The sequence below is a fragment of the Bison bison genome, unplaced genomic scaffold (genome assembly GCF_000754665.1).
Source record: "Bison bison bison isolate TAMUID 2011002044 unplaced genomic scaffold, Bison_UMD1.0 scf7180017864284, whole genome shotgun sequence".
NCBI classification, from domain to species: domain Eukaryota; kingdom Metazoa; phylum Chordata; class Mammalia; order Artiodactyla; family Bovidae; genus Bison; species Bison bison.
This window is the reverse complement of record NW_011494856.1, coordinates 1,517,851-1,538,195: the sequence shown is the minus strand read 5'-3', so window position 1 is coordinate 1,538,195 and position 20,345 is coordinate 1,517,851. Positions and strand designations below refer to the sequence as shown.

At 35.7% G+C, this 20,345-nt stretch overlaps 1 protein-coding gene across 1 annotated transcript in view; it reads left to right on the top strand.

The window, feature by feature from the left end:
* Positions 1 to 20,345, top strand: part of FCHSD2 (FCH and double SH3 domains 2) — a 246,750-nt gene that overhangs the window by 190,859 nt on the left and 35,546 nt on the right. The window contains exons 11-12 of the mRNA XM_010849504.1: positions 10,891 to 11,007; positions 14,066 to 14,170. Of these exons, the coding sequence (XP_010847806.1) occupies positions 10,891 to 11,007; positions 14,066 to 14,170 (222 nt within the window). The remainder of the gene's footprint in view (positions 1 to 10,890; positions 11,008 to 14,065; positions 14,171 to 20,345) is intronic.

Genomic DNA, 20,345 nt, shown 5'->3' with positions numbered 1-20,345 from the left:
GTGCTCTGAGAATGACCATAGCTGAGGTATTTGGGGGTATGGGTCAGGGGTGGGAGGGATGGGGTATGTGGGTTTGCATGTTAAAAGAAGGGTGGGACCTGGTACTGGGATGAAAGTTATAAATATATGTGTAAGGGGCTACTGAGTGAATAAGCTGGGGCTTTTCCTTTTCCCTTATAAATTAGGGATTTCTTTTCCTATTTATAGTAAAAAGATTGAGCTTCTCATTTGTCATCTTGTCTGAAGCATCTTAGTTTTCCTCAATAGGAGTGCTGGAAAGAACCTTAGAACTAATCTTGCCTTTATTAAAGAGGAAACTGAAGCCTAAAAAGGAAAAGAGAGTTGTCCAGAGTCATACAGTGAATTAATGACACATTGACATCCTAATTGCAGTTTAATGTTCTTTCTAAATGCTACTGTGTTTTCAGGGAAGAAATGTTCAGCACTTGGGGAGCAATTAATCTTTTCATAATGGAAAACGATAAATGCTCACACATTTATAAAAATCATCCCAGATTGTCAACTGTTGAAAGTTTTAGAATAATCATTTTGAAAATGTTTTTACCTGTAAAATTTGTTGTATATACTTTTTGTTTTGTTTTAGACTAAGTATTCATATTGCCCACAAAAAATAAAATCCCAAGTAATTGTTTTTACCCAGTATAGACTAGTACTGTTCTTTTATATGAGAACGGAACCATTGTTTCTGTTGCTTTTCTGGTTTCCTGTTAGAGTTGGTAGCACTAAGCCTGTCACAGAGTGGAGAGCACCAGTCACTGCCCCATCAATTTACTTCGCCTGTTGGGTAAATGTAGGGCATGTAGGAAGGACTAATTGTCACTATCTTCTGTTGTGTTTCTGAAATTGCTATTGTTCCTATCCTCTTCTGGAGCACATTTCAGTGCAACAGACATTGAGTTCCTACTGTATCTATCTGAGTGCCAATCATTCAGACAGATGCTGAGGATAGCTACTACATGTAAAGAGCCCAAACTCAAGAAGCTCACTGACATGTACACAAATAAGTAAGATATAATCAGGCAAGTGCTGTACCTGACAGAATGCTCTTGGTGTCCATTGATGAGTACAGTTAATGCATCCTGATGTGGTATAATTTTTTTTTTTTACAAATTTATAGAGACATTTACATATCATATAATTCACCCATTTCAAGTGTATTATTCACTGGTTTTTAGTAAATATACCAAATTGTACAACCAGCATCACAAATAAGTTTTAGAACATTTTCATGACCCCGGTAAGATCCCTCATGTCCATTTACTGTTAATCCATATTCCCATCCCCCTGTGCAGGCAACCTCTAATCTATTTTCTTTCTTGATAGGTTTACCTTCTCTAGACATTTCATATAAATTGAACCATACAATACGTGGTCTCTTATGTCTTGCTTCTTTCACTTAGCAAGTTTTTGAGGTTCATCTTTGTCTTAGAATGTATTGACAGTTTGTTCCTTTTTATTGCTGAATAGTATTCCACACACTACATATTGTTTATCTGTTAATCAGTGATAGAAATTTAGGTTATTACCCACTTTTGGCTATCATCAGTAATGCTAATATTAACATTTGTGTATAAGTTAATGTATGAATATGTTTTCATTACTCTTGAGTTGCTGAATCAATCGTATGGTAACTTATGTTTAACTTTTTAAGAAATTGCCAGACTTTTCCAAAGTGGCTACCATTTTGTGTTTCTGCCTGCCATTGTATGTGTGTTTTGTTTCTTTGTATCTTCACTGCCATTTGTTATCATCTGTCTCTTTGCTTATAGTCATCCTAGAGGATATAAAATAGAATCTCATTGCAGTTTTGATATGCATTAACCTAATGACTGATGATATTGAATATCTTCTTATGACTTATTAGTGATTCATATATTTACTTTGATAAAATGTCTGTTCAGATCTTTAGTTTTTTTTTTTATCAGATTGTGTGTCTTTTTAATATGGATTAGATCTTAAAGGTGAATTGAAATTTACTCTGCAGGATTGGGAAAAAAAACATGCTGGGAAGTGAAAATAATAATTGAAAATAATAAAAATAATAAGTGACATTCACTGAAGGTTTATTTCATGTTAGACATTTTTCTAATTGAATTCCTTGAATTAACTCATTTAATCCTCTCAACAATCCTATATTTTAGGTGCTTTTTTTAATCTTCATAGTTTAGGAAGCTGTGTTTAAGAAATTCACTCAAGATCACTCAGCTAATAAGTATTAGAGCCAGAAAAGCTTGAAAATGCATTAAGGTATTTGAAATAGCAAGTAGGTTTGGTATGGTGAAGGAGTTGAACAACACTGTAAATGCAGGTTGCAGCCAGATTTTGTGTTTGAGTTTTACATATGGTAACTATGGAATCTTTTCACGTATGACAGCCATGTGGTAATTGCAAACAAGTTCCCTCTGCAGGACAGTATTGTTCCTTTATTTTACTTTGGATTTTGTAATTTATGTTAGGAACTTTGAATCCTTATGGATTTAACACATTCATTTTTATTCACCCAATAGATATTTATTGCATATAATTTGTATATGCCCTTGCCTTAAATAGAGAAGTCAATAAATATTTGATTTAGATAAGTTAAATTTAGGAAGGCCATATGACTTTTAAAGTCAACATCATGATTAAATGTAACTTATTTTCTTCTGAAAAGTTTCTAATATAAACTATTTCAGATTCCAATATTTTCCCTACAAAAGCAAAAAATGTACAGTTGAAAACAGTCACAATATTAACCACTGGGATTTAGTTAAGGGTTGAAAGTATTACATTTCTTGTTTTTTGTTTTTTGGTGTTTTGTTTTGTTTTGTTTTGTTTGGCTTAATCTTTTTTTATCTGCTAGTACATCAAAATTCCTTTTCATTTTATTTTAAGTATCTTCTACCAGACAGAGATTAATTTTAAAATATTTCTTTCATCATATCATCATGTTCCCCAGAACATGATGAGAATATTAAGAATTCTGGGAACCCAACCAGAACTCCCCAAATTTTATAGGGTTACAGAATTCATTAACTTACCTATGTACCAATTTTTATGGTTGATAAGAATAAGATAGCTGGAGGCCTTCCGGCCTAGGTGTATTATTGCTCATGATTATTTTAAGTCATGTTTTAGAGTGATATACCAAAGGGAACTGGCCAAAATTATTTTCTAAAGTCACAATGATCTATACTATACAGCCATAGAATTAAATTAGGAATCTTAGTTTAACCTTAAGATGATTATAAGTGACAGTGATCAGTGGCAAGTTCCATCTGATATAGTAATTTAGTAGCTGGCTCATGGTTTATACTGAAAGATTTATATGTCTCTGTTTCCATATAGAATTGCTGATTTCCAAGGTATCCCTTCTTTGTATCTCCTGGTATCAGATGACCTGAAAGGCAAAAATCTTTCTAGAAATAATAAAGTTCATCTTTCTTCACTTAAATGAAAGTTTTTAGTATAAGATTGTTCTAAGAAGGATATGAAATGTACCCTAAAATTCCCCCCCAAAAAATAAGGATAAATGCAAATTCTGTGAGAGAGATTTTACAAGTACATTTATCAGAATCTCTATGTTTAAAGTCATTCAGCTGTCACATGGGTGATAACTTTGTGTTAGAGATTCATGCAGGTGTTGTACAATGAGAAATCATGGGCTTTGGAGTCAAATCCTAGCTATGCTATGTGCTGGCTGTATTTATTTACATATTTATATATATTTAACCTCTATGATTCAGCTTCCTTATATGAAATGACTGTACTTTATTGAGTTTGAAAATTAGATTCGACTCAATGCCTGGCACATAGTAGATAGAAAATAAATGTTAACAGCCTTTTTTCTCCTATCCTCAAGACAAGCATGTTTCTTTTCTTTTTTTTTTTTTAGGTTGTGCCACAAATTACTATGGGAAATACTTAAATATAAAATATAGAAGACATTACCAAGATTATGAAATATGATAACACTTTGTAGTCATGGCCTCCAGTTTTCAACTCCCTTACTGAGTTGATCACTGGAAGTTCCTTGGGATTTTCTCTCCTGTTTTATTCTACAAAGGATAACTCACCAACCTCTCAGCAGTTTTTAAGGCTAAGAGGCAATATGTCTGGAATAAAAAGTAGCTAATAGTTACTGTCCATTCTTATTCCTCTTAAAAGTACATGACTTGCTCTGCTCAGCACCTCTCTGCCCTACATACATCTCAGTGTGTCTCCCTTCCATTATCAGAACTAGTGTTGTGTACACTTAGGGAGCATTTCCTCACATCTTGTGACAAAGGACAAAATTAACCTGGGAAAGAATACAAGAAACATGCATGTCCACAAAACTTAGATAAGTATGATCTATACAAGCAGGCAGTGGTTCAGTGGTAAAAAATCCGCCTGCAACGCAGGAGATACGGGTTCAATTCCTGGGTAGGGAAGAGCCCCCGGAGTAGGAAATGGCAAATCACTCCAGTATTCTTGCCTGATAAATCCCATGGACAAAGGAGCGTGTCAGGCCACAGTTCATGGGGTCACAAAGAGTCAGACATGGCTGAAGCAGCTGCACACACAGCACACACACAAGCAGGAAAACCTTAAGGGAACATTTCCCTTGAACTTCCTGGTGGGGATGAGAGGACCCTTTCCTGTTTACCTTCTCTGAACTACAAATAATAAAATCTTCACAGAAACGATGAAAAAAAGAAAAGAGCTGACAATTAATTTCCAATATATGATCTTTTCCTATTATTTAAAATGCTACTTCTGACATTTAATTCCACCTTCTATAGGTTAACAGTTATATTAAATAAGACAACTGCTTGCTGTAATTAGAATTTTGCATATTAAAGTTTCACTTAAGTGGGGCAATTTTTGCATCTATTTAAAAATAAGTATTAGCAAAAATGTCCTTGTCTGGACTTCCCTGGTGGTCTATTGGCTAAGACTTAGTGCTCCCACTGCAAGGGACCTGGGTTCCATCCCTAGTCAGAGAACTAGATCCACCATGCCACAACTAAAAGATCCCATGTGCCTCAACTAAGACCCAACACAGCCAAATAAATAAATATATTTTAAATGCCCTTGTCTATAAAAACATCTATATGTGATCAATATATCATGCAAAGCATTTACCTGAAAATTCTCACTGTTACAAGTGGCTCTTGCTGTTGATGGGAATCTTACATTACATTTAGCATTGACTCATCAGAGAAGGCGATGGCACCCCACTCCAGTACTCTTGCCTGGAAAATCTCATGGCTGGAGGAGCCTGGTAGGCTGCAGTCCATGGGGTCGCTAAGAGTCGGACACAACTGAGCGACTTCCCTTTCACTTTTCACTTTCATGCATTGGAGAAGGAAATGGCAACCCACTCCAGTGTTCTTGCCTGGAGAATCCCAGAGATGGGGGAGCCTGGTGGGCTGCCGTCTCTGGGGTCGCACAGAGTCGGACACGACTGAAGTGACTTAGCAGCAGCAGCAGCATCAACATGAACACACTGTGGTAGAGAATTTATGGAAAATACTCCTGATGAATAGATAGATACCATCCTCCTGTACATATACTGGCAATAATATCCAAATGGAAAGATTCTGATTATAGACATGAGTGTCCCTTTCTAGAATCAGCAGTGTCTACTGTCAGGTGTTCAGAGAGGACTGTCTTAAGTTCTTCAGCCTTAGGACAGAAAGGAAATTCAGAAAGGGAATTCCCTGGCAGACCACTGGTTAGGACTCCTGCTTTTACTGCTGAGGGCCTACATTCAATCCCTGGTCAGGGAATTAAGATCCCGCAAGCCACAGGAGCAGCCACCCCCCCAAAAAAATTTTTTTTTGTAGTGTAGTTCTTTAAAGTTATTTAATAACTATAAATTTTGAAAAGACTTTATTTTAATATTACTTTCTAAAAAGATGGGTGATTTTTTTTTTTTTTGGATTGGTGATTTTTGAAAGTAACATTGCTAGGCTCTGAAAGCCTTCCTAAACTCTTGAAATGGTTTGACTTTTGTTTTTTTAAAAACAACATTACATCAAAAAATATCTTCTTCTTCTTTTTTTTTTTTTTTTTTGGCTACACTGTGCAGCTTACAGGATCTTAGTTTCCATCCAGAGATGGAACTTGTGTTCCTGCAGTGTAAGTGTGAAGTCCTAGCCACTGGACCACCAGGGAAGTCCCACATTTTCCAATATCCTTGACATATTAGTTTAAGCCTAAAGATGTCTTAGCATTCAGTAAAAGCTTAGCCAAAATTTCATTGAAAAGAAATTTGTATTTTAGCAATGTCTTTTTCAGTATTACTCTCTCTATGTTATCAGTGTTAGATAAATAGAACAATTAATAGACAGTATGGTCATATAAGTATGGGCTTCCCTTGTGGCTCAGCTGGCAAAGAATCTGCCTGCAATGAGGGAGACCTGGGTTTGATTCCTGGGTTGGGAATATCCTCTGGAAAAGGGAAAGACTACCCACTCCACTATTCTGACCTGGAAAATTCCATGGACTGTATAGTCCATGGGGTCGCAAAGAATCTGACACGACTGAGTGACTTTCTCTGTCTCTCTCTATGGTCATAAAAAGATAGCAGGAATCTCAAGAAGTCTCAACACAAACTCTGGATCTAGCTCTTACTGGCTAAAAGGCTTTAGAGAGACATATATCTTTTTTGAGCCTAGATTTCCACACCTATAAATTGAGAATAGTCTCTATTAGTATTGTTTTGAGATCTAAATGTATGTAAAACACACATTTAAGCACAGAGCTTAAATATTCAATAAATGATACCCTTTTAAAAATTAAAATAGCTGTATAGTTTTCTAATTATAAAAAAGCATTAAAAATTTTTTCACCTAAACCCTCACTATTCAGAGGTAACCACAGGTAACATTTTGGCCAATATCCTTCTGAACATTTCTCTGCAGATATATACTTACCTAGATAATGGACACACAACTTTTTATAAGTAGATTTTTTTATAAGTAGATTATTAATAGACTTGAATTTAAGCTATTTTTTTCTCAGTCAATAGTGCATCATGGATATTTAATATCTGCATTATCTGTACTCCCTAACCATCTTAGAAATTTGACATCCTGCACCTTCCATGGTTTGTCTTTATGGTTTTCATCTCCAATACATCCTAAAATTATGTCATGAATTAAAAATTCCAAGTAAATTTATAGGTTTTTAGAATATTTTAATAATCTTTACAAAGGCCCTTCTGCTCTTGAGACTATCATCTCAGATAATGCTAAGAAGAAATTTGGAGCAGAGAACAGTAGCAATAGAACAGCATAATTTCTGGGTCTCTTACACAGAGAAACACACTGTTCCCTCTGATTACAGCCAATGCGTGAGCCTGTTCTCTTAATTGCAGCACTGGTAAGGATCTGGGATTTCATCTCATCTAGAGATGTCTAGATTTTCAGTTGAGAAAGCTGCGGCCCAGAGAGGAAGTTAAGTATATGAGCCAGAGTAACATACCCAGGCCTCTTTGAGGAGTGAATGCACTTCATATTCAATGGCTACTTTTTAAAGAACAAATAAATTTCATAAAATAAAATGTATAAAGATTCCTTAAGTTGGGGAATCAAAAAAAAAAATTCCTTCCTTAGCCATCCATTTTGAATGGATTTTGTAGTGAGAATTTAAACATGAAAAAAGAGATCTTTTATTTTACAAGAGCAGAGGGATCTCAGTCCTAAAATGAGCTTTGAGAATCTGGATTAAAATGCACGGCATTAATTTACTATTAGTCCTCTTTCTCCTCTGTTCATCCTGTTCTTCTCCACACAAAATACTTTCCTTTATCCATTAGAAACTGATTCCAATTCAGTATGTTATTCTCATCACTTCTGAAGGCACCATACTAGTAATCTGGTGGCCTGGCCCTCACTTTAGGTTGTATTCGTTAACCAGCCTTTACTGAGGGCATTCTGTGTACTGTTAGGCATGGTGCTACATGCCAGGAATGAATCCTTTAGGGCCTCATATTGCCTGAAGACAAACAGGAAGAAACTTATGTGCAGTAGTCACAGTATAACGTTATGTTAGCCTGGCAGCAGCCACATAGTAGATGTCTTACAAATGAATAAATTAATATAATGGAGATACGTCTAAACTGAAGGAATCCCTGAGTCTGTCTGGGAATATCAGGGAAGATTTTGCAGAGAACGTGGACTTGAACTGAGATTTGAAAAATAACTGGGAATTTGTCTGTGGACCAAAAAAGATAGGGTAGTTATTCCAACCAGAAAGAAGAGTACTCAAAAGCATAGACTTGTGTTTGGATTGACATTTATTTTCCAGGAAAAGATCTGTCTGCTTCTGGAATGTTTTATTAAAGCTTGTATGATTTCTGAAATCTGATGTTTCCAAAAATTTCAAGAATCATACGAGTTGACCTGAGTTATCAAATAATCCAAACTGACAGACTAATAAACTACCTAACCTACATTTAAAAGTTGATAGGAAATTCCTTTTATAGCATTTCTCTTCAGTTTGTAATTTGAACTATTTTTGTCTATTATGCAGAGAATTGTTATAAAATAATCAAGTTAAATAAGTGAACTTTTCCAGAGCTAATCTACTGTGTTGTGTGGTATTTAATTTTTAGTCTCATATTCTGCTTTAGGAAAATAACAGTGTTTTTTAAATTATTTCTGAATAGCCTATGTATGTTACTGTTCTTTTATATATTTTAATATATTTTTAAGAAATAGAGGAAAAGTATTAAAAGTATGAACTAAAGATTAAATTAGCCACCATTTTAAAAAGAAGCAGTCACTAACAGATCCTTTCCTGGAATCAACCACTACTGATACTACCATCTTAAAAAGGTAGTGATCTTTACTAGATTCTCATTTATGTTAACCTTTATTTGTGGGAGTGGCATTAGAACATTTCTTTATGTATTGTTTAGTACCCTGGCCTGTGTTTTCCTTATAAGGAATTCTCATTTGTCTAGAACTGTATTATAGTTAGCCATGTTTTTCCATGGCTTGATGTCAGAATTCATGAAAGCAATCAATCTACTTGAATTTTTGTTACATGTCATTCCTTGCCCAGAAGTTCCCAAAATCACATCTCCCAGTCAGTGGTATTTGTGATCTGTCCTGATCATCGGCACTCCGTTCTGAGTAATAGTAAACCCATAGGGAATGAGGGGAAAAAAGCACAGCTTTCAAGCACAGATAATACTCAGCAAAAAGGTACAGATTCTGTGTAGGCAAGTTGGCCATGCAGCCAAGACACATTTTAGACCAGTTTACCAGTTCCTACAATGTGCCTCAGTAATAAAAATTAAAGTTCTGTGTTAGCTGCCTCCTTTCTCATCTACTCTGTGCTCTACAGTTTTATTCTTTTTGGATCTCAATCTTTCATTATATCACCTTGTTTTTGACTCATTATTTGGGCTATCAGGAACCTGGGAATTATTTGGATTTTTTTATTAGCAATAATGCTAATTTTTTTGTTTCAAGTAATTTTCTTTTGGGTCTTTAGCAATTACCATCTATTGGATACTTACACATATGCTATAAGAAAATGTTTAAAATATGACCTCATTTTGTCCTAAATAACCCCTTTGAGATAGATGGCATTTTCACCAATTTCAACTGTAACCAAAACGCAGATTAACTAACAACCCAAAAGATCATAAAGCTAGTAAATGGCATAGAGAAGATTAAAACTGGATCTTTCTGGCTCAAAAATCTGTACCTGAGCTTTTCAGAGTATACCTTTCTACCATACATCCTATAGATTACATTTCCATTCTGCATTCAGGGTTTAACATTTTAAACCTTGGCTTCTGAGTACAGAGATGAATTTAAATGCCTAGATTCTTTTGCAAACCAAATATAATTCCCTAATAGCCCAAAGAATGAATCAGTATAAAATGTAAATGTAAAGTTGGTTAGATTTAGATATGTTTCAATTCTTTTATCATTATATAATCTAGCTTTAGCTGAAATGTCTGCATAGAGAAAAAGTTTTTCAACCTTGACTACAGTCCCCCCCCAAAATATTAAATTTTTAATCCAATTTTAATAAAGACTGTTTTTTTATGAATTCTTCATTCTTTAGAAGAAGTTAAAACAGTTTAATGATTAAGAGCTCTAGTTCTGGAATCAGAAGTTGTAACATTTACTATCTGGTAGACACTGGAAATTTTATTTAACATCTCTGAGCCTCAGTTTCCTTTTCTATAAAATGACCATGTGACCCATTTCATAAAATGTTACATGAAGCACTTGCCACAGTACCTTGCATAATAGGGGTTAACTATTAACTGTTGTTTAGTTAGATTTTGCAGTTTGTTCTTTGTGATCATTTGCTCTAGCATGCCTATCTTTGAGATGACAAGTAAAGCCCAGAAGAAGGACAAAAGCTAGCTTGAGGTTTGGTGGTAAGTTGGTGATGGACCTGTAACTAAAGCCCAGTATTTTTGAGGATGGTTAGGTTGTGTTGCTATTATTGTATTGTTTTATTTTTTTTCTTTTCACTTCTATCCAATGATTCCTGCTTTAATCCCATTGAAATTATTAAATTGTTTCTGTTTTGTCTATGCAGCTATTTTAGTGTCATAGTAAGTTGGCATGAATACTTTTTTGCTTAGCTTAGTTTTCTTCACACCCAAAATGGGTCAAGCTACAGTATTAGAGATGAAGCTTTAATGTTCAACAGTGGAAGACAAAAATCTGTGGTCATTTATGGTTTTTATACCATCCTCTTTGTCTTCTGCTAATCTCCTATGACATGAGACATTGCTTTCCACAGTAGTGGAGCATGCCTCCTGTTTTGAGTGCTGATTAAATGAAGGCCCTCTGGTCTACCTACAAAATGGTAGTGATTTCAACAAGGATAACAGTACTTTTCCCTCTGTTCTCTCTTGTGTTGTAGAGCCGACAGCTAGAATCAGAAACAGGGACCACAGAAGAGCACAGTTTAAACAAAGAGGCTCGGAAATGGGCCACACGTGTGGCACGGGAGCACAAAACTATTGTTCACCAACAACGGGTAAGTGCAATAGTAGGTTACATCTAACTTTAAGTAGGTTATATCTGCTGCTGCTGTTAAACCGCTTCAGTCGTGTCCGACTCTGTGCAACCCCATAGACGGAAGCCCACCAGGCTTGCCCGTCCCTGGGATTCTCCAGGCAAGAACACTGAAGTGGGTTGCCATTTCCTTCTCCAATGCATGAAAGTGAAAAGTGAAAGGGAAGTTGCTCAGTCGTGTCTGACTCTTAGCGACCCCATGGACTACAGCCTACCAGGCTCCTCCATCCATGGGATTTTCCAGGCAAGAGTACTGGAGTGGGGTGCCATTGCCTTCTCCGAGGTTATATCTAACTTAAGTCAAACATCAAACCAGTTTAAGGAGTTGAATTTTATTGTGTGAAAAATATCTGATATATATTTTTCCTATAATTGAACACTCAGCAATGTTTTCCACTATCTACTAAATACCTGTACAATATATCCCTATAGCTTCTTAACTTTATGCATGTTTATACCTCTTAATCCCCTGCCCCTATTTTGCCCCTACCTCATTCTCTCTTTCCACTGGTAACCACTAGTTTGTTCTCTGTATCTGTGAATCTGTTTCTTTTTTGTTATTTTCACTAGTTTGTTTTATATTTTAGATTCCACATATAAGTGCTAACATATAGTATTTGTCTTTCTCTGACTTAAAAAAAAAATTTGTAATTAAATTTATTTGTAATTTCAGTGAAATCTCAGTGAAACTTTAAAAATATTTTCAAAGGAACTTCATCTGATCCTAAAACATGTCTAATATCTGCCTACCTAGCAGGAGAAACAGATTCGATTCCTGACTTGGGACGATCCTCTGGAGGAGGGCATGGCAACCCACTCCAGTATTCTTGCCTAGGAAATCCCATGGACAGAGGAGCCTAGCGGTCTATAGCCATGGGGTCGCAAAAGAATCTGACACAACTTAATGACTAAACAGCAAAACAGCAATAGCCAGTAATAATAATAATGAGATATTTGTAGTTTTAAAGCTGTAGCATCATACAGAAGTTAACAAATGTATCAAAGAAAATGATCTGTGTATGTATGGACCTTTAGATATTGATTCGAAAAAACACTATAAAAAGTCGTTTTTCGACAAGCAGGGAATTTTAATGATGAACGGTATATTAAGGTGACCAAGGGATTATTGTGAAGTCTGATAATAGTATTATGGTTGTATTTTTTTTAAGTTTTTAGAGACTTTTACTAAAGCATGTAGGAATGAAATGACAAGATGTCTAGAATTTGCTTTAAAATGCTTTTCATTAGCACAGAAAAATAAAGAATGGGTAAAAGTGGAGAAGTTTCATTAACTGTTGAATCTTGGAGATTGATATTTAATAATTCATCATACTAGTCTATTTTTGTATTTTAGTGTATTTAAAATACACTAGTCTATTGAGTGTATTTAAATATTTCATAATAAAAACTTGTTAATGGCATTTCAAATCTTTGAGTAAAGGATTTACTCAGGAAATGGCATTATAGCAATTATTTGTGTATTTGGAAAAATATATAAAGTTAGATTTCTCCCTTCTGCCATATGCAAGGTAAATTTCAAAAGAATTAAAGACCTGAGTGCTAGACACAAGACTACTGAAAACTAAAAAAAAAAAGAATAAGAATATTTTTGGCATATTACAAATGGTTTCTTAAGTAAGACGCAAAACCCAGAACCTATACAGTAAGATGATTGATGAATGTGACTACATAAAAGCTAAAACTTTCTGTAAAACAACAGGTTTTATGAAAGTTAAGAGAAAGGCAATAGAATGGGAGGAAATATTTATGACATAAATAACAGAAAAAGGACTCATATCTAGAAGGAAATATATTTAAATAATAATAAAAAAATTAGAAAAATGAATAGAGGATATGAAATGATGCTCTATTACAGAGAAACAAAAATTGAAACAATGAGATAATCTTTTTAAAATTTCAAAGATTGATGGTATCCAGTGTTGGTGAAATGTAGAGAAATGTGCTCTTACACACTACTAGAAAAATAGGTACAGCCTCTTGTGAGCAATTTGGCAATGTCTATAAAAATGTACAATTTCTACTTTTATGTTTTTGCCTTAGATAAATATCCTCATGTGTTCAAAGAGTCATTGACTAGGTTGTTGTTGTTTTTGTTTAGTTGCAAAGTCTTGTCTGACTCTTTCGTGACCTTGTGCACAGTAGCCTGCCAGTATCCTTTGTTCATGAGATTTTTCAGGCAAGAATACTGGAGTAGGTTGCCATTTCCTTCTCCAGGGAATCTTCCTGACCCAGGGATTAAACCTGCATCTCCTGTGTTATAGGCAGATTCCTTACCACTGAGCCACCTGGGAAGCCCAGGTAGTTAGTACAGTAATATTTATAATATTGAGAAATTTGAAAACTCAAATGGCAGTAAAGTAAGAGCAAATGAAGTATGATACAGTTGAATTATTGAATCAGTGGATTAGAGGATGATGTCTATTTGTACAAACACACAAAGGTTTCTTAGACACATTTGATAGATCTTATTATTTTTTAAAACTGGGCAAAGTTTATAGGAAATATGTAATAAACGGTTTGATAAAATGCAAGTAAATTGATGGGACAGTGGTTATCTTGAAGTAGGGAACACCTGGTAGGGTATGAAGCTACAATAGACTTTCTGCCATTTTGTATTAGTTGTTGTTTGGAAGCAGTGCTTTATATTCATGTCATTTTTAAGTTAAAGGTGTGCATATTAAAAAAATGCAATTCAAATAAGATTTATAGATTGTGCCAATGTCAGTTTCCTGGATTTTATCTTATACGGTAGTTAGACAGGTTTTTACTGTTGGGGAATCTGGGTGAAGAGACTCTCTGTCCTACTTTTGCAACTTCTTGTAAGTCTGTAATTACTTCAGAGCTTTTTAAAAATTTTTTCAAATAAATAAATGGAAACAAAGGTTAAAAAGGGAATCATGGAATCTTGTCACTAAAGTCTTTAAAATTATCTAGACGTTCTAGTCATTTAATAAGAGAAAAATAGAAAACAATGATCATTTTCCTATTTTCTTTAATAGGTTCTAGATGATCTGGAATGCCATGGAGTTTCAGTATCAGAACAAAACCGAGCAGAGTTGGAACAGAAAATAGATGAAGCTAAAGAAAATATTCGTAAAGCAGAGGTGAGGTGGGAGCTAGTTGTGGCGTTTAGCCCAGCTCCAGCAGTGTCACAGCCGCGATGTGGACCTTTAGAATCCAGTCTCTATACACTGACTGATTTGAAGGGTGATTCACCATCTGTGTCCAGAGTATTATTTTTAAATGTCTGTTTCATACAAGGTAGTACACATAACAAAAATACACTAAGCCCACTATGAAGGGTTTACAATCATGAAATATTAAATAGCAAAAGAATTAGGCCACAATAAAGATTAATAGTACAGAAACTGATCCATGTAAATTTAGTGCCAAGAGTTGATTAAGCAGACAAGGCAAAAAAAAAAGTTAAAACATTTTAATCTTTCGGGGAGTCATGGAATCCTTTGAGGATTATATGACAGTATAAAACCCTCTCTACCACAGAAAAATACACATTTTATGTGTAGTGTTCAGAAGTTTGTGTACCATACACTAATATTCTGTGACCTAGAGAGGGACAAGTTGAGATGGAAAGAAAAGTTATTTGCAAAGGAGAAAGATATAGGATATAGTTGGCAGTTGGATTTGAAGACTGAGTGTGCAGCCCTCAGTGAGAACACGTTCTTATTAGAAAGGCTGAAAGAATGCCCAAGATAGTTAAGACTCTAAAGTATAAGTGCCAAGAAGTAGTGGTCTACACATAAGGAAACCAAAGGGCACACGGATCGCTGTGGGATAAGTTATTAGGGCAGGTAATACAAAGAGGTAAAACTTACGATGGGCATTGACAGATGGAAAAGGGATAGCACAGTTTTGTGCCCTGCAACCTTAAGAGGCAGAGCTAGAACTAAAAGCAGAAGGTAGGAAGAAGGCAGATTTGAGCTTGCTACTGGGAAATACTTTCTAACAGTCAGATACGCCCAGTGGCAGAATAAGTTGCCCAGGATCTAGTGCAGCAGTGTAAGTGTGTAAGAAGATTCTGTATAAGCAGTTCTTGCATTGGATTGAGCATTAATCTAAACTAGTGATTTTCAAACACTCTCTCAGATCTCTAGATTTGAGGAAGTATTTCAGTGATTGAGGTGGGGCAAGGAGTAGGGGTTGGTAGTGAGCAGAAAGGCAGCATCAGCAAAGACAGGGAATATGAGTGTGTTTGTGATACCACCCATGGAAGTGATCTGAACCAGACAAGGCTTGCTGTCTACCTGGCCTGTAGAAGCCCCAGTAACCCCAGCTTGCCTTTATTCCTAGCATATGACCCACAGCCTCCATAGTAAAGAGAGCAGAGTGAACAATAAATAGCCCTTTTCCTCACTGAATTCAAGGTCATGGCTAAACAGCTGCCCTAGAGTGCTGGCCAAGTATATTGGCAGGCTCTTGCCTAGTCTGAGAAACATGGGCTTGTGTAGAAGAGCTTTTCTTGTTTGATGTTTCTCCAAACTCTGGGTGAAGTCAATTTCAGAGTCTTGACAGGACAAGTCTCAGAAGTTTTCTGAAGGATGTGTTCTCTCTTGTATTTTCCATTTCCAGACTTTATCCGTAGTGTCACTATCTGGTACCCTACCTCCACCATGCCCTCCAGTAATAGCAGTAGTAGGTATCAGTCACACAAAGTCTGCATTTAGGTTGAATGACCTGTTATTTCCATGAATGTGCTAAACTGCCCTGTGTTTGTAAAGCTTAAAATATGAAGTGAGATTCACACAACAGAATGTCTCATCTCTCCTAATACTAGTATGTAAGTCTGTATTCTCAAAGATAACTTTTTTTTACCAGAAATATGAAATATTCTAAAAACCACAATGCCAGAATCATTATCTGTTTTTAATATCTGTGAAATGCAGTTAATCCTACCACTTGTATAAAACGATCTCTGACTTGATTTCCACTTATCAGTTACAAAAAATAATCCAGTTAAATTAGATGGCAAATATGAGGGTAGTATTAGGGGATTATTTGCAGTATTGTCATGATGAGATTTTTGTATAGGCTGGACCATTAGAGCCTTCAGAGGAATTGACAGTAATAGTTTCAATAGATTTCCTTTTTCTTTCTTCTGCCTGTGTATCATTTGCATTGGATTTTCTCTTTCCATTCAACAGTTACTTAATTATAAATACTGAAACAGAAGGGAGAAGAAACTAGTTAAAAATCCATTATATCCTTTATGTTTGGTGTTTAACTCCTACAACATGAATCCTACCCTCCCTTGTTGGTTAATCTGCTTTATCTAATCTTTTCTATATTGTGTTTCCATTTAGTGTTGCTAATTAGAATAGAAACCTTTATGGTACTCAGTAATAGATTAAAAAAATTTTCCAGTCATAAGAAATTGAAAATGTAAATGGCCTGTGCTTTTCTAAAGAATAAGAATAGATTGCTATTTCCAAAGAACAGTATAATAGAGGTTGTGTAATGATTAAATAATTATTGGCTGGTTAATTTCAGGATGGACTCTTTGATTAGTTTAACAAACAATTAATGAGTGTCTGCTGTGTGCCAGATTCTGATGAATATACTAGATGTAAACTGATGAACAAAATTATTGTTACATTGTTATGATCTCTATGACTGCTAGCTGTGCTACTCTTTGTAGCCCCTAGTTTAAGAACCGAAATGAGGCAACAGCTGCTCAAATTAAAATTTAAAGAGTTTTCTTAATCTGGTATTTAGGTATTTGAATTTTTTGAAATGTCTTTTGTCATACAGATACACATTTCTTGATCTGACATGCTAGTGCTCAGTCACATCGGTCATGTCCGACTCTTTGCAACCCTATGGACCATAGCCCACCAGGCTCCTCTGTCCTTGTGATTTTTCTGGCAAGAATACTGGAGTGGGTTGCCACGCCCTCCTCCAAGGGATCTTCCTGACCCAGGAATAAAACCTGTGTCTCCTGTGTGTTCTGCATTGCAGGCAAATTCTTTACTGCTGAGCCACCCATATCATACCCATTTTTAAGATAGCTTTTCAAGAAACTAGGAATTTTAAATGCCCTTTCGGGAAGCTGTACATGACTTGTGTTTCTTCAGGACACAATTCTCTTGTACTTGAGTAATTCAAAATTACAGTGTCACTTTTGTACTCAAAAACGGAAATGGTAAGACCTTTGCCATAATGCTATCAGAGAAGTATACAAACTTCAGTTGCATAAAATGTGAGGTCTCATTGTTGTTTAGTCACTAAGTTGTGTCCGACTCTTTTGTGACCCCATGGGCTATAGCCTACCAGGCTCCTCTGTCCATGGGATTTCCCAGGCAAGAATATTGGGATGGGTTGCCGTTTCCTTCTCCCAGGGATCTTCCCAAACCAGGGATCAAACCCGTGTCTCCTGCATTGCAGGCGGATTCTTTACCACTGAGCCACTTGGGAAGCTGCTCAGTCCTCATTGCTACAAGGTTAATGAAATGCTAAGGGTGACCCTGCTATAAAAACAAAATTTCCAATCATATATATCCAAATTTATATTACCTTCAGATTTGTTTATTGCAAGGTGATACTGTACTCTTATAATGTAGCATGTTGGTAGACGTCTTAACTAATCACTTTCTTCAGTTTTTAATGTGAAAATTTTTCAAATGTACAAAAAAGATGAGTATTTTTCAACATGCTAAGTCAACTATTAATATTTTACAGTATAAAATTTATGAGTGTATTTCTGTGCTATAAGTTACAAGTTTAAAGGCCTGATCATAGTCTTATTTTAGGCAAGAATACTTTATAGATGATACTGTTTTTCATCATAGTATGTTTTTATCAAGTTTTCTCACAATTGATGCTAAGAATAGTCACTTTCAATTTAGGTGGTACTACCAAATCTTTCCACTGTTAAAGTTCTTTTTTCTTTTTCCATTGCAATTAACAAGTATTAGTCACCTCCAGTGGCTGCAAGTGAGTCTTTTTCTCCCTTTCTTAAGTATCATTACAATGTCATCCTGGAATTTTAAAAATCAATTTTATTAAGGTATAATATACATAAAATGTAACCATTTCAAGTAAACATTTTGATGTGCTTTGACAAATGCATACCCCTATATATCTACCTCCACAGCCAAGATAGAAAATATTTCTGTCATCCCAAAAATTCTTTTGTGACCAGGCAACAAATGATCTGATGTCAGATAGGTTAGTTCAATTCCAACAACATGAATAATACATCACTTGATATTGTCCTACACATCACATATAAAGATCACCTCACACACTTTTACCAGCCTTATTTTTTATCATAATCTCAGTTTGATGAGTTGTTATGTATTCAAGTTCATGAATCTTTTCTTCTGTAGTTATAACCTGCTATTAAGGCTATCCTGTGAATTTTTATTTCATATATTACATTTTTAGGTCTATAAGTTTGGTTTGGTTCCTTATATCTGCCAGTTCACCCTTGTATATTTTCATGATGTCCTTTTAGTCCTTAAGTATATTTATAAAAGTGACTTTAAAGTTCTCATCTACTCATTCTGTGATTTCTTACTCTCTACTGACTGATTTTTCCTTTGCTTGTGGCTTGTATTTTTCTCTTATTCAAATACTTAGTACTTTTTTTTGTTCACTGAATATAAGAAATAGTGACCGTTTGGCTATTGAGTGAGTGTCTGGATTCTCTTTTCCTCTGTTAAAGCCTGCTGAGTTTTATTTGGGCAGCCAGCTCAGTTTGATCTGCAGATCAGTTAGATCTGTTCAAGACTTATTTTTAAGCTTTGTTTAGATTGGTTTAGAATAGCCTTTCCAGTAGGTCTAGTTTAGCCTTATTACTAATGGATCTCCTTTCTGCCATTTCTTCTTATGCCTTGAGAATCCAACAAGGTCTCTGGTCTCTCAGCTCTGGCTGGATAGAACTGCAACATCTTTCAGCCCTATACAATCTCTGGGAGTTTTTCAGTTCACAGCTCCATGGTAGACATTCTTTCCACAGTACTTATTCTTTGTGTCTCCTCATGGAGTTCCACTTTATGTACTTTCAATTTATTATGGATTTTTATTCATTTGATGTATTTTTAATATTATAGTTATCCTACTTTAAGCCCCATATTGTCTAAATTTGGCCAGTGAGAGTCCATTTAAGCTAACTTCTGTGTCCTTTTCATATTACTCTTCTAAGTCTTTTAACATTAATTTGCTTTCTAGCACAGCAAGTTATCTTACTGCTGTTCAGTTGCTCAGTCATGTCCAACTCATTGCAGCCCCATGGACTGCAGCATGCCAGGCTTCCCTGTCCTTCACCATCTTCTGGAGCTTGCTCAAACTCATGTCCATTGAGTTGGTGATGCCATCCAATCTCACCCTCTGTCATCCCCTTCTCCTCCTGCCTTCAGTCTGTCCCAGCATCAGGGTCTTTTCTAATGTGTCAGGTGGCCAACATATTGGAACTTCAGCTTCAGCATCAGTCCTTCCAATGAATATTCAAGATTGATTTCCTTTAGGATTGACTATATTAATCTTCTTGCAGTCCGTGGGACTCTCAAGAGTCTTCTTAAACACCACAGTTCAAAAGCATCAATTCTTTGGTGCTTAGCTTTCTTTATGGTCCAACTCTCACATCCATACATGACTACTGGAAAAACTGTAGCTTTACTAGACGGACCTTTGTCAGCAAAGTAATATCTCTGCTTTTTAATTTGCTGTCTAGGTTGGTCATAGCTTTTCTTCCAAGGAGCAAGTGTCTTTTAATTTCATGGCTGCAGTCACCATCTGCAGTGATTTTGGAGCCCAAGAAAATAAAGTCTGTCACTGTTTCCATTGTTTCTCCATCTATTTGCCATGAAGTGATGGGACCGGATGCCATGATCATTTTTTGAATGTTGAGTTTTAAGCCAGCTTTTTCACTCTCCTCTTTCACTTTCATCAAAAGGCTCTTTAGTTCCTCTTCACTTTCTTCCATAAGGGTGGTGTCATCTGCATATCTAAGGTTATTGATATTTCTCCTGGCAGTTTTGTTCCAGCTTGTGCTTCATCCAGCCTGGCATTTCGCATGATGTTAGACAACAACTCTGCATAGAAGTTAAATAAACAGGGTGACAATGCAGCCTTCATGTACTCCTTTCCCAATTTGGAACCAGTCTGTTGTTCCTTGTCTAGTTCTAACTGTTGGATCTTGACCTGCATACAGGTTTCTCAAGAGGCAGGTAAGGTGGTCTGGTATTCCCGTCTCTTGAAGAATTTTCCAGTTTGTTGTGATCCACATAGTCAAAGGCTTTAGTGTGGTCAGTGAAGCAG